The sequence below is a fragment of the Drosophila rhopaloa genome, unplaced genomic scaffold (genome assembly GCF_018152115.1).
Source record: "Drosophila rhopaloa isolate 14029-0021.01 unplaced genomic scaffold, ASM1815211v1 contig_167, whole genome shotgun sequence".
Taxonomy (NCBI): domain Eukaryota; kingdom Metazoa; phylum Arthropoda; class Insecta; order Diptera; family Drosophilidae; genus Drosophila; species Drosophila rhopaloa.
Window position 1 is genome coordinate 4,575,811 of NW_025335047.1, and position 13,912 is coordinate 4,589,722.

A 13,912-nucleotide genomic window follows, 5' to 3' on the forward strand; every position below is an offset into this window, starting at 1 on the left:
CGACGTCAGTACCTGGGGATTTAGGTACAGAAATAGAGTGCAAAATTTCAAACGATTCGTCCAGGATCGTGTTCACCGACTTTGAAATGGCAACTTTTCAGGAGAGCTTTTTAAAGTTTTCGACACCCAAAAATCGAATACAAAACGAGCTACTTACTTACTTATACTGCCAATAACTTCGGAAGCTTTACTCGAATCAATCTAACATTTTTACGCAATATTATTCAAATGTTGTATACCCAGAAAAAAAGGCAACAAATTTAAAAACCATACTTTAATCTATGTTGCAGAGTTCAGGTGATTGACATTATCCTTTCCTTCGATCCTTACTCTTTCATGAGTATTAAGAATGCATCATATGAATAATTTTGGAGAATATAATTAACAGAATATTCTGCAAGGGTATATCAACTTCGGCTCCGCCCGAAGATAGCTTTCCTTTCTTTTTAAATATAATATGGCCTTAAATATGAATTTTTTAAATTTATTAAAGTAGCAGAAAATTGGTGTTCGTCAGAAAGTATAAAGTGCTTTATTCTCTGTTCAGGGCATTCGACTACATTACTTTAAATGGGTTTACTTGTATATTGAGAGATAATGTTATTTATTTCTGCTTTCAACACAAATGCAACAGGCTGCCTTGGTGGGCAAATAGTCAGAAGGCAACAACTTTTGGGACAGAAGCCAATTAATGCGAAAACTCGATTGCCCCTTTTGCATCGATTGGCGGATTGGTATACATTATTAAAATTAAAGTACTTTATAAATGTTGTTCCTTTTAGTTTTGCTGAATATATGGCTACATACCAAATAAAAATGTTTGGTATTGTTGGAATTTTAATCCGGCCCAATCTTAAATAAATCGTTTTATTAAGTTTTTTTATAAACATTTATTTATGCAAAAAGTTATACATAATCGTACATACATACACTAGTATATATGCAGGTAGTTACATGTGCGTATTTGATATATTATTAGGTTTTGAACATATGGATTATCTCACAATAAATCGATGATTTCCTTCTCAAAAGTATGCAGTTAAAAGTATAATGCTGGCGATGGATGATTCATGTTTCTGGTGCGATGTTAAGAGGCACAGCATTCGATTATTATAATGAACATATAACTAAATGATTTCAAAAGTTTATTATTTTTCTGTTACACAATCATCGAGAGGATTACACGTCCCTCTTGTTAAAATCAATTCTGAACTCATCATAAGCAAGGATTGCCACGATTGCACGATTGCCGTTATTATCAATAAGAATTATAAATTATAATTATGTTTATTATTATAAGGTTAGTCAACTGCCGTTTGGTTGAACTTCGTGTAGTTTCTGAGTATAAGTCTCACATTTTGCAGAATAATTTCAACAGATTTTCTGTATGCTTTTTATTTAATTTTAAAAAAATTTATTTTGATTGGTGCCAATTCTTTAACTTGTTTAAGGCACATGTTGTTAACATTTCCTTCTCCCAACAAAAATTTGTAAAAATTCTTTAATTTAAAATAAAATTTGCAACAACTTTACGTCGCAGCGGTTGCTTTGTACCATAAATTAAATGCAATTTACTTTCGCTTTCTAGTTTTGTTCTTTTCTAATCTTTCTGCATTCATTTTATTACATTTACAAATAAAAACGATACATATTAAGTTAAGAGTTTTAACAATGCCCGATTCCATTCTAGGCGGAGTGATGTTTATTTTAAATTAAAGAATTCCTTTTTGTGGCATTGCTTTCAAGAACAATTATTCGTTTAAAAATGTAAGTTATTGTTTATTTCTGCATATAATACATTAGCTTTAAAATATTTAAAATAATTTAAGTTTAGCTTTTAATTGTACATTATGAATGCTTGATGTTATCATCCTATTATGCTTGTTTCATTAACTAAATATGGCTGTTAGACGAGTTTAATATGATATTGTTGTTTCCTGTTTCGCCCCCACTTACTTTTCACACAATCAATTTGAAGTGGGGTAGGAATTCTATTCAGACGATATAGATATAGTATAACATAATCAAAAAATACTTCATTAACAAGAATTTGCGTCAGTTTAACAAAAATAGATTATGCTTAATTGACGGCTGTAAATCTGTATCCGACATAATAGTGAGTTGAATTCTTAAAAGGTTTTTAATGAAAAAAGGACTACCGACTATCGTTTAACTAGTGAAAGATTCATTTTTGCAATTTGAGTTAAAAAAAGCAGATATATAAAAAAATTAAAAGAGTTTTGTTTTTATGGAGAGTTTTTTAGATGAGATTCCGTTAACATGATTTTCCTTAATTTTGTTAAGGGGTTTTGGGGTAATTATATACAGACTTGTATATGCATATTATATGTATATATACAATATATGTATATATATATGTTTGCATTAAGTATGTTTTTGTTCGTTGAACTTTTACACTAAGAACTAACTTGTATTTTCCATTAGATTATGTTAATTAAACTAAGTTCTATGTTTGATTCTCTTATCAATTTTTTGCTTAATTGCCTTGTTTTGTTTCTATCAAAACGTAACAGTTTCATGGCCACAAGATTCAATACATACTGATGTTGCTGCTGTTCTGTTGTTGCTGTTGCTGCTGTGCCGCTGCAAGTGTTGCATGTGCTGCATCTGCTGCCCGTGTGGCAAATGGTTTCTGAGTTCAGGGTAAAGTAGGTGTTTTAGTAGCTGTGTCAGTGACATGTGGTGGCTCAGTTTTCTGGCTTTTGATTTTTGTTAGCTTCAGATATGCACATACACAACACACACTCGGCTCTGCTTTTGGCCAGTCGGGGATGCTGCTGCTGGGCTGATTCCGTGCTCATCTACGGCAGGCGGTGGATTCATGGATTCATGGCGGATGGAGGAGCGGAATTGGTAGTGTGTTTAGGGTGTTTGTTTGGTTTCCATTGGAATATTATTAATTTTTTTTGTTTTAATATATTTTTATTTTTTTAATTAAACATTTGTGAGTATGTAGAATATATTTGTTTGTGTTGTTTGTTTTTGTTTTTAGTTAGCATGTAAAGAGAGAGAGATTCATAGAAGTGGAAATAGAGTTTGATTAATATTTCATGGTTAGCAGTTAGTTTTTCTTGTAATAATCCTTGTGTTATGCGAGTTATGAGCGCAAAAAGTTACCACGCATTTAATTAGCATTTACATAATCAGTGGAGCTCACAAAAACATGCTGAATGGAAAATTGTCACAAACATTTAGTAACTTTTTGCTGAATGCTAAGCGCATCATTTAGAATTTTTGAATCTTGTGATGCGCTCAACATTTCTGACTTTAATAAAGACAAACACATACATTATTATCATTAGAGTTTCATCGACAGGATATTATATTAATTTATATAGAAATTGTAGATAGTGCAAATATTTGTGTGTTGTTGAAACGTTATTTGATGCAACATTTGATGGTTATTTAAGTTTGTTCTCTATTTCAAATATACAAGAACATGATAGGTTTTTTATTCCTTTTGAGATTAATTCTTTTTACTAGTTTTCTTTTGTTTGTTTTTGGTTAACTTGGCCTTTGGTTAGTTATAATTAGCAATAGTATTACATCACATTTTTTTTTTTGGTTTTGCTATAAAATAAATGTTTATACCGTTTAATGGTTTTAATATGCTATTTATAATTTTATCACGTAATAATTAGGGGAAAATAAAATTAAACAAAAAGATTACATAAAATTGCAGGTGCATAAGCTCATATTACAGAGTGGGTTCCGGTTATATTTGTTTTTTTTTTACAATAGCCAAAATAAAAGAACTATTAAAACAATAACGTTATTTACATGTTTTATCTTTACATACAAGAAAATTTCTGTTGATGTTAGAAAAAGACTGTTAATTATATTTATTTACATTTTAAAAGGTATGCTTTCATTTAATCTTGTTTTCTCAATGCATTTCTTTTTGTTAAGTTTGAATTCTGAACTTAGCAAGTTTACTTGAATATAATAATTTACACTTAGTAACTTTTCAAACAACCAGCAAGAAGTTCGTCCATTTAAAGTGATGAAGAATCAAAAACTATTAAAATTTTATTGCTTTCACAGAGATAAGAAGATATTAAGTTCCTCCCATTCTATTATTCTTTTTTATTCAGTTTTAAGCAGATGCCAATGCAATTTCATGAGATTTAGAGTTACAAGTTATGTAATCAACTAACTAGTCTAGAGATCAATTATTCATAGACAGGAAGTACCGCAACCCATAAGCTTAAAGATTAAGTGTGATAAGTACACATAGATACGTGTATCATATATGCAGATATACGCTTCATAGGATACATAAATTATAATGCATATGCCATAGCACTTGTGGTGGTATCTTGGTAGTAGTTGTTTGGTTGGTCTGGTTGACAGTTGCGTTGGTTGGATTAATGATCAATCGAGGAGTGGGTGGTAAGCATAGAGTTATGCCCAAAGGACGTGTGTGGGTGAGGATTTTATGTATAAATGCGGTTGTGTCTGGGTTCTATAGTTAAGTTGTCTTAGTTACTAGAGTTGCAAACAAACAAAGTGAAGTGTTTATTAATATTTCTGATCAATGAGTTATGTGTGACGACTGAACACGAAAAATAAATATCATTATTTATTCGTTGGGGGTTAAGTTCGAAAGCGTTAGATTTTGGTTTAAGTTTTTTTTTTTAGGAGAATTCTGAAAGAAGTCAAGTTTGTGGAACAATAAAGAATCATAAGACTTGGTAAGGATTTTGTTTTGTTTGTTTTTTGTTGTGTAAATTTTTTTTTAATATTTTCATTTTGTTTTTACTTCAACAAAAATCATTGATCTTTATTTCTTTGTGGTACACTTTCGGTTCAATTGCAACATTTACATTCGAACGCATAATACAAAATAATCGTATAATCTTAAGAGACTAAACAGGGGACTTAGTTCTAGGATACACATGTAAAATTCATATCTCGTAAAGAGTTTTTTTGTTCAATAAGGTATATGGCTTATTCAAGAGTAATACAAATAAAAATCTACTAAAATGTTTTGAAATCCTTTTCTTTTTTTAAATATTTTTTTTTCAACTTCTTTTGCGTGTATGTAAAACATCAAAGGCACAAGTCAACGTGGAAACAAAGGAAAACTAATATAAAAATTTGTGTATAAATATATTCATATAAAAAGATATTCAACTCTTCATTCCAGAAGCTATCTGGACTGACAGATTTTGCATGTGTCTGTACTTTTGTTTTATCAAAATTTCGTTTTGCTTGTTGTTTCAAAACTCGCAATCGAAATAGAATGCAAGGGTACCAAGCCTCATTTGCATTTTATTCCGGGGAAAGATAACACATAAGGAAAATAATAGTTTGATAAAATAAATAAAGGAGTAGAAACACAACTAACCTGTGGAGGCGGTGCGCTTGACAATTGTTTTGCGGAACTCTGATCAGGGCAGAGCGGCCTGGCCTGGCCAACGTTTCCGGCCAGGTTTCATCGGATATACAGTTTGGGTTTGGGGAAAGGGGAAATGGAGGGGGACTTAATGAGCAGCATAGATATCAAAATAAATAGCGGAAAGTTAAAACAATTTAACTAAATTGATTGGTTGCCTGGTGAACGCAATCTAAGGGCAGGCAAACACAATCGTTCTCGAAAGTATTGATAAAAGGATTTAAAGTTGCTTCTGTTGATATGATGTGATATAAAAAAAATTGAACTTCTGATTTTAAACGTGTGATTTGGACGTGTTGATTTACTGTATTTCAATGAAACCCGCCGGCTTGGCTGGCACTCCGACCGTTGCTCGCTGATAGGGATGTTCGCGGTTAGTCGCCAAACGACGCTGCTGCTTAATGGCGCCTACTAAAATATACGATACGATACATGTAGATATATGTTTGCATAGGCATATCGGTTATATATATATATATAAATAGATGTGAACATAGTCGCTACAAAATACAACTTAGGTCTAATAGATATTGCATACATCCTTACATCTACCATATGCTTGCTCAAACTGAAGCTGTGCTGCCTTTGCTGGAAACCAATTGCCAACTGAGGGGGAATTATCGACCTGTTTTTCGGTATTCTTTTACTTTGTAACATTTAAATTCTCTGCTTCTTTGGAATGAGTCGTTTATATATGTGATTGTGTATTCGATATTTGATCTGATATTTAGACTTGGCCCCAAAATAAGTGATTTTCAAGCCGCTTAGCCTAAGGTATTCGTCTCCAGTTTATTGTTAAATTCTAGAAATGATTGTGTTCCTCAAGCATTTTGTTCCTCCAGCTTGCTGACTAGTCGTGCATTCAACTGATTTTGGATTATGATTTCTGTTCTTGGACGGCTACCTTTGAGCCTCGACTAAACTTAGATCTAATTGAAGTAATTATTTAAGCACCAACATGATTCAAGGCTCCTTTCCACTATAAAGTACTATATATAAATATATGTATGTGTAAATTTTTAAAAAGCTTTTCTGCAATTCTGTTCAAAGTATATGGTTTGACGAGAAATGGCACTGGCTGGAAAAATTGAAACGGTTTTCTTTTCGCTCTTCGTTAGGTACATTTGTGCATAAATACTGTCCCCCCATCGCAACACTCACTACAATAACTACATAAAAAACAGATACTTAACTAAATTGCACTTAAAACTCGACCCTCATACCACAAAACTAAAATAGGGTTATTATGCAGAAGAGAAATTGATAAAGTATAGCCCTCTTTAATTTGAATACTCATGGGTTCCAAAAAAAACGAAAATCAACAACTTGCTTTGGATGCCGCTGTTGTTGTTGTTCTCAACTAGAATATACTCATATAAAAACGTTTCGGGTGGAAAAACATAAAAGTTAAAGTTAGAATTAAAGCGACTACATTTTAAGGGCCTAAAAATCACTTATTTTTGCCAATATTGCTTATTGCGGAATTATTTCCCTTTTTGCATCCTATCATCTAACTAAAGAAGAATTTTAATAAGAAATATTAAAAACAAATTCATTGACGAGCAATAATTTTCTTGTTTGATTTGTTTCATTTTTCATTGAGTATTTCTGTTTTCCTGTTTGTTGTGCCGTTTTACTTTTACGTTTTTGTTTCTAGGTAGTAAATATTTAATTGTATATATACAGTCTATACATTTATGTGTGTGTGTGTATAATTCTATTCCAGTTTTGGGGTGTGACTGTAACTATATAACTTTAGGCTAAACATTTTCAATGGGTTTTTCCTCAACATTTCGTTCTGTTTTTGTTGTTCAAGGGAAAAATAATAGAGAGTGAGAGAGAGAAGTTCAAAAGACGGAGCCGGCATGCATATATCGACCAACTGTAAATATTTATGTTTATAACAAATATATAAGATAAAATAGTCTTTGGATAAAATAATGAAAAGGGTTTGGTTTAATTCTGTTAGCTCTGGTTAGAATATTATAAAAATTGTGAATTTTTTAGGAAAGCAAGGTTAAAAGCGTGAAAATCTCATTGCATACTTTATGGCACTGAACGTAAATAATAATAACTGTGTTAAATTCATGTAAAATACCTGCAACCAGTGGCGTATACATGATTTATTGTCCGGCGGTTGAAAAACTAAGTTTTTCTGTAGGATACTTTTTTTTGCACCATATTTTCTATTACATTTTTCCAATGGGGGTGTGATTACGCCACTGGCTACAACAAATCCATATTATTGCCTGCTATATAACAACAAAAAATATGTACAAGCTCCTAATGATTAAATGCAAAATCGAAATCTTTCACATGACAAGTAGGTGTGTAAACAAGACAATTAACAAAACAAATATTACAAAAAAAAAAATAATAATAATTAATATGTTCAAAGAACATGTATAAAAAATAAAAAAGAAATAATACTAGATGCTTGAGCTCACTGGCGCTGCTGGGCTGTCACTTCAAACCCAATCGATTGCACTTGGTTAATGTGTTAAGAGGATAAACAAACCTACCGGGCGTATGCGCAACGTGTAAATTGTATCTCTAGTCTGTGTTAAATTGTGTGTGATGGTATGTGCTTGTCTGGCGATATGCTATATTATTGCTCGCAATTTAACTGGTAGCTAAACCCCCCGATTTATGTAGCTATATCTTCTGAGACGACTGCCTAGATTGATGAATGATTCGCTAAGTGTGTGTGTGTGTGAGCATAAATCATAATCGATATAGAGATAGCGATGGAACAGAGTGATTCAGGGTGAGATATGTGATTATCTGGCAAACAACCCACCGCTATGATCAGCATATTCCGTGAGCAGAGGATTGCCGGCGAGGGCGGCGTAGTTCGCGTAGTCGTACGGTGCGAAGATCATTCCATGGCCGGTCTGATCGAAGGCGGCTGTCGGAGCGGCCTGGGCGGACAATATGCTGGCCGCCGTTGTGGGGACGGTCATCCGTGGATTCAGGATCAATGGGGCACCCAGCGGGGCGGAGGCGGGGGCGCGAATCTGGGCAGCAAGGCCGGGCAGGCCGGTGGGCGTCAGCAGGCGGCTGTCGGAGGCCATCAGGCGGCGCCAGTCCTCATCGCACACTGCGGGATACAGATAAGAAGCAGAGCCAACGCATGAAAAAGCTGGTCGTCGTACACATATATCCAATACAAAATAAAGAAATGTAAATCGAATTTAAATCAGTTTGGTTTCGTTAAAGGTACAGTTGCAAAATCGTTAATGGTTAATGGCCTCTCGCTCATTCGATTTTAGCTGGTAGTTCTCGTTATTATCTTTTGTGTGTTTTAGCTCTGTCTGAGTGGAGATCGGGTTAGGTTATTTGGTTTTAGATGGATAGAAGATATAGAGAGGCTTCGGTTGACATACCTGCGACAGATTTCACTGTTGTATCCCTATAAGTGCCGTTAATAATCGCCAATTCCATAAGTTGACGTTTCTTTAGCTCATCTTCGCCTTCGGCTTGCTGTTAGTACGAGTGTATGTTTGTGTTTTTGTTTTGTTTTTTTTTTGGGGGGATTTAATGTATTAAACGGAATACATTAAAGCAGATTAGATTTGTTGGTAGAGAGAATGAGAAATAATATAAGAAAATTCATTATTAATTATATTGGTTAACATTCAATTAAGTTTAGCTGAGAAATCATTTAATAATTTATTATTGATTTAACATAGACAAAGGAGGTGGGAAAGGCAACACGCATTTGTTTTTAATTTCTCTGTTTACTTTCTCTTTTACTTTAAGCTTTTCGCGGGCGTATTATGAATTTTTTATTAGGCAAGTATAAAATTACTTTTGACTATTTTGAGGGTCACTCGCTTTTTAAAATTACTTGCGAAACACTTACCGGCACGAGCAACTTCTGCACTTCGGCCACGGCCTGGGCCAACTTGACGGTGGCCCGATTTTCGGTGTCCTCGACGGTTATCAGGACATGCAGGTCATCGGACAGATGCTCCCAGTTGGGCTTGCCACGGTTGGCGTCCTCCTGAAAAATTAGCACAATGAAGAAAATTAACATGTAAATACAAAAAACATGCCTACAAAAAGTAAATATAAAGAATATGCCTACAAAATACTTTTACGATATTTACCTAATTTGCTAGATTTATTTATTATGGTATTAGAACCTCTTTCGTGACTTCAATTTGTAAAATATTTATATTTATATTTATTTTTAATTTTAAGCACGAATGTGTGAACTGGCCATGGAGAGAATTTCCCAAAACAATAAACCGTACAATGTTAATAGAAGAATTCGAATAATTCAATCATTTTACCTCCTCTTCACTGCTCTTAATATATGCAATATTCAGAAATGTGAAAATTTAAATGAAAATGTATAAGCAAGGTGCCTATGTGAAAAATGGGGCAAAAGAATTAATAGTTGGCGAGTCACGCCGCGCTAAAAACATTATTGCAATTTTTAATTTCACCGATGTTATTACTAGCGGCGTACGTGCTTGAAATATAATGAATTCTTGCGATTTCTCCTTCATCTCGCTTGAGTTGTGACCCACAATTTATAATCAATTAGGATCAAATTGGATAGAAATTGTTTTGAAGAAGTCCAGTACTAATTCGACGTCAAATTAACAACTGTCAAGTTGGTCACCGTATAAGTGCCGGCAAAAGTTTTATCAGGAATTGAGTGCGACCTTTTTGTTGGCCACTTCGGATGAGTGGCCAAGCTAAAGTAACACAAAACGAACCTGAACAAATATATCTAGAGGAAGGTCTTCTTACCTGAAGCAAAGCATGCACAATGACTAATTTCTTATTCGGTTGTCGGGTCTATTTCTATCTTTAAGATGCAAGTAAACAGAACATTTATATTCTTTCGGTTCTCACTTGTGTCACAGACGAAAATCTTTCGGTTCGCGATGAGTCAGACATTTGTGTGGGAGTCCTCCCCATTCATTTCTACTAAATTATCGAAATATTGCAACCGAATTCCCAATTTTAAAAACTCTCCTGTCTGACTGTCTGCCTTTCTTTCTGAATGCCGCTCATTTGGCCCGTCACATTTATGAATTACAAAAATACATTTAATCATCTCGAGACACTCATTTTATTTTTTCCTTCTTTTCTTCTTACTTGTCTTGCTTTTTTCGTCAGGGGAAATTAAATCATCAGAGCATTTTGAGTGACAACATATGCATATAAGTATGATATATAAATATCAGTGAATGTGTTGTATGCAGTCCAAAGTTTAGACTTAAAGGTATCCCTTAAGATTACAATAGTTAATTATTTAAAAAGAAAATAAAAATAAATCTTTAATATTGGTGCTAAATCATATTTCTTCAAAAAAATGTTCTGGTCACTACTAATATTAAACAAAAAATTGAACAATACCTTACAATGTCTTAATTAGATTACAATTTTGAATATTGTTTTTTTTTTAATAATTATTCTAAAATAGTAAAGCTAGATCTTTATTACTTTTGCGGAATATTAACCACATAGCAATCATATCCAAAAATAAAACCTTAAAGAGACGAGAAGAGGGGCGTTTTTTCCGCTTTATAATTAAGAATAATTCCCATTTGGCACGGAAACCGACTGTCAACAGAATTTTCATATGCACGCGTACCATATTCGCGGGCACTATTTACGATAATTAAAATTGAAATTGAAGTGCTCGGCTAATGGCTAAATATCTTTGGAATGCACACAAAAATTTGTGCAGTAAGGCCTCGTTTCTTGCCAAACCATATGGAATTTGGAATCCACTCAATGCATTGCACTCACCTTCTTCTTGTCGCGCATGGAACCCTTGCCTCGGACCATGATCTTGCAGCCGGTCTCCTGCTCCAATTGCTTGGCGGTCATGCCACGGGGTCCCAAAATGCGACCGACAAAGTTGAACTGAAATGGAAATGAAAATGGAGAGGAGATATAAATTAGATGTTGGAAATTAGAGGAAATCATTAGCGAATCAACATACGATCTAATTAACTGGCTAACTTGGTCTAAAGTTCAAAGTTTTTGGCAAATTTAAAACGCATTAGATCGGCTCGTGACTCAGGATGCATAAATGCCAGGCCAGATCCGTTCAAAGTCGAAGTTATTAAAGCGTATGACGCTGGTCAGATTCGGTTCGTTGAAGGCTGGAGTCACCCACAGCATTTGGCACAACAATGGGCGAACGTAATATGACCCGCGGCGACACGCCTGAATTTGGCACGATAAACCAATCAGCCAGATAGACACACAAAACTCTTTGTGCATATAGCCAAATGCATTCAGTCAGTCAGTTAGCAAGTCAGTCAGGGGCACTCGAAAAATTAAAATCGAGAAATCTGGATGATCAAGAAATCTACTACAAATCATGTTACAGACTAAAGTAACAGATGTTAAAATTAAATTTGAATTTTTGTTCATGGCTAATGAAATCTTACGCATTAAACGAACTAATCACCATTAAATTTATTTTTTGCGGTGTATCAGGCGGCGACATTCAAAAGAATTTTGCTTAAACTATTAGCGGAGCGTGCAAAAATCTTTTGACGCGCTTGTCGATGATGATGGACGTTCATGGCATGTTGGCCAACAATATTTTCAAGCCTTAAATCCGCGATGAGGTGACCCCAACCGTAAGCTGCCGTGGCGCCCAATTATCATATACTTTGGTTAGATTGCAACAACCTGGGACCGCAGGCCTGCCGATAAATTAGATTTATTGGCCAGATCAAAAACATTTCCATGTGAGTTACTATGTTGTAAATTGCTGACTAAACTAGTTCTGGTCGCGCCCCGGGGGCGTAACCCACCCACATGCATCTGGAGACCCATTGCGAATGCGATGATGTGATGGGATGTGAGATATGGGGATGTTAAGTGCACAGCGATGCGATCATCGACAGCAGACAGCCGCTGGCAGCAGTTAGCCAAAGTAGCAGCAACACCAGCTGTTGTCAGTCAGTCCGAATGCTGTTTCTGTATCTGAAAGCCTGCATCTGCAACTGCAACTGCATCAGCGGCAATTGCAACTGCCACTGCCTGAGATCGAATCAATTGAAAATTGCCGCGAAGAATGCAGTTAAAGCCTAATGGCTCTGGCAATTTTAATTAAATTTTGAAAAACCATTTAACCTCCATTGAAGTCCACAAAACTATGGCGAGAAAGTTGCTAGACCCAAATAAACTGAAATGTTGCTGCAATCACAACGCTTCCACATACGTTCGTACAAAATGAGATACGCAAGCAAAAGACAACATTTACATTGCTTATCGCCTGCATATCAGTTGCTTAATTAAAAATCCCTGGCTCTGTTCAATGTTTGCACAAGTGATCTCTTCCATTTACCATTAAACGGAAATTAAAACCCATTTCCCCTCGTGCAACACTTCACAGATTCCACATACGACTCGTTGCAGTGCTACTTGCGTTCGACAAATATTGAGGAATGCCAAACAAATACGAGTGGCCAAATAAATTATAAATGATTGCGCTTTAAGCGTTTTGCTCTTCCCATATGTTACTTTAGAGTTCGTGGGGGAGTTCAAATAGAGACGGCAGTTTTCATATGGGAGGCAATAAAGATTAAGATTGTAACACTTGAAATTAATGGCTTTTGTAGAGTGCTCCCTAATACTTGTTTTCATTAATGATTGATAAGCAATCATTTTATTACCAAGATTTAAAAACAAAAATTATAAAATTAAAATTAAATTATATTAATGGCCTAAAAAGTGTGGTTCAAAGAACACTTTTTGTCAATGTAAGTAATTCAGTGAATAAGCTGGAATTATAAAATAAATACAACCTTAAGATATTTAATGGTACAACAAATAAGATCTTAAGGCCCAAACAAAGTCAATTACTAATTCTTTAAAAATGCACAATTCACACAGAAGGCCCATGTATTTTTAGAATTCGAAGGTAGCATAATAAAACCTTTTTTTCTATTGTTAAGAGAGCTTTTCAGACGTCACGCACTACACGGAAAAAAATATAAAACAACTTATTTATGACCTGATAAGATTAATCTTTAATTTCAAGGTATTTTTAAACATGGTTTTTGTTTTCCGATTAAAATGAATACTGATTTACTAAGTTTACAAAATTAGCTACATTTTGGAATGAATCTAAAATAGATTTCTGTATAGGCAAACTGTTTGCGACTTTGGGTCTGTAAAATTGAATTGACCCTTTGCCGGCGGTACTTGAGCCAAAAGTGCTGAAGTAAACAGACAAAAGGCAGACGACAACGGTAGCTGCAAGGCAAGTCAAGTGGAGGGAAGCCAAGTGAAGCGTACAAATAAATGTTGTATGGCGTATGGGGGGAAGTGTGCTTTTTATGAGAGCGGAGGCTGCTGCTTTATTTTACAGATTGTGAGCTCAGATAGGGCGCAAGGAATATATTTTATATTTATACAATTTGTACAACAATTTTCAATACAGCAAAAGGTACAAACAATTGATAAGCGAACTGCGACGCACATACAAAGGGCACCGACAATACTGAA

The 13,912-nt window shown here is 34.6% G+C and overlaps 1 protein-coding gene across 9 annotated transcripts in view; it reads right to left on the bottom strand.

Annotated features, from left to right (window-relative positions):
• Positions 1-870: 870 nt before the first annotated feature.
• LOC108052987 (protein held out wings) overlaps positions 871-13,912 on the bottom strand; it is a 39,035-nt gene continuing 25,993 nt past the window's right edge. For 3 of the 9 annotated variants that reach the window (XM_044458712.1, XM_044458710.1, XM_044458713.1), the window contains exons 4-9: positions 11,192-11,308; positions 9,285-9,425; positions 8,806-8,902; positions 8,220-8,561; positions 5,372-5,830; positions 871-2,822 (exon numbers count right to left, since the gene is read on the bottom strand). In XM_044458712.1, coding sequence (XP_044314647.1) covers positions 5,721-5,830; positions 8,220-8,561; positions 8,806-8,902; positions 9,285-9,425; positions 11,192-11,308 — 807 coding nt within the window. In that variant the 3' untranslated portion in view covers positions 871-2,822; positions 5,372-5,720. Of the gene's footprint in view, positions 2,823-4,770; positions 5,831-7,222; positions 7,302-8,219; positions 8,562-8,805; positions 8,903-9,284; positions 9,426-11,191; positions 11,309-13,912 lie in introns of those variants that run through there. The other 6 variants (XM_044458714.1, XM_044458716.1, XM_044458715.1 and 3 more) reach the window with 6 other exon arrangements.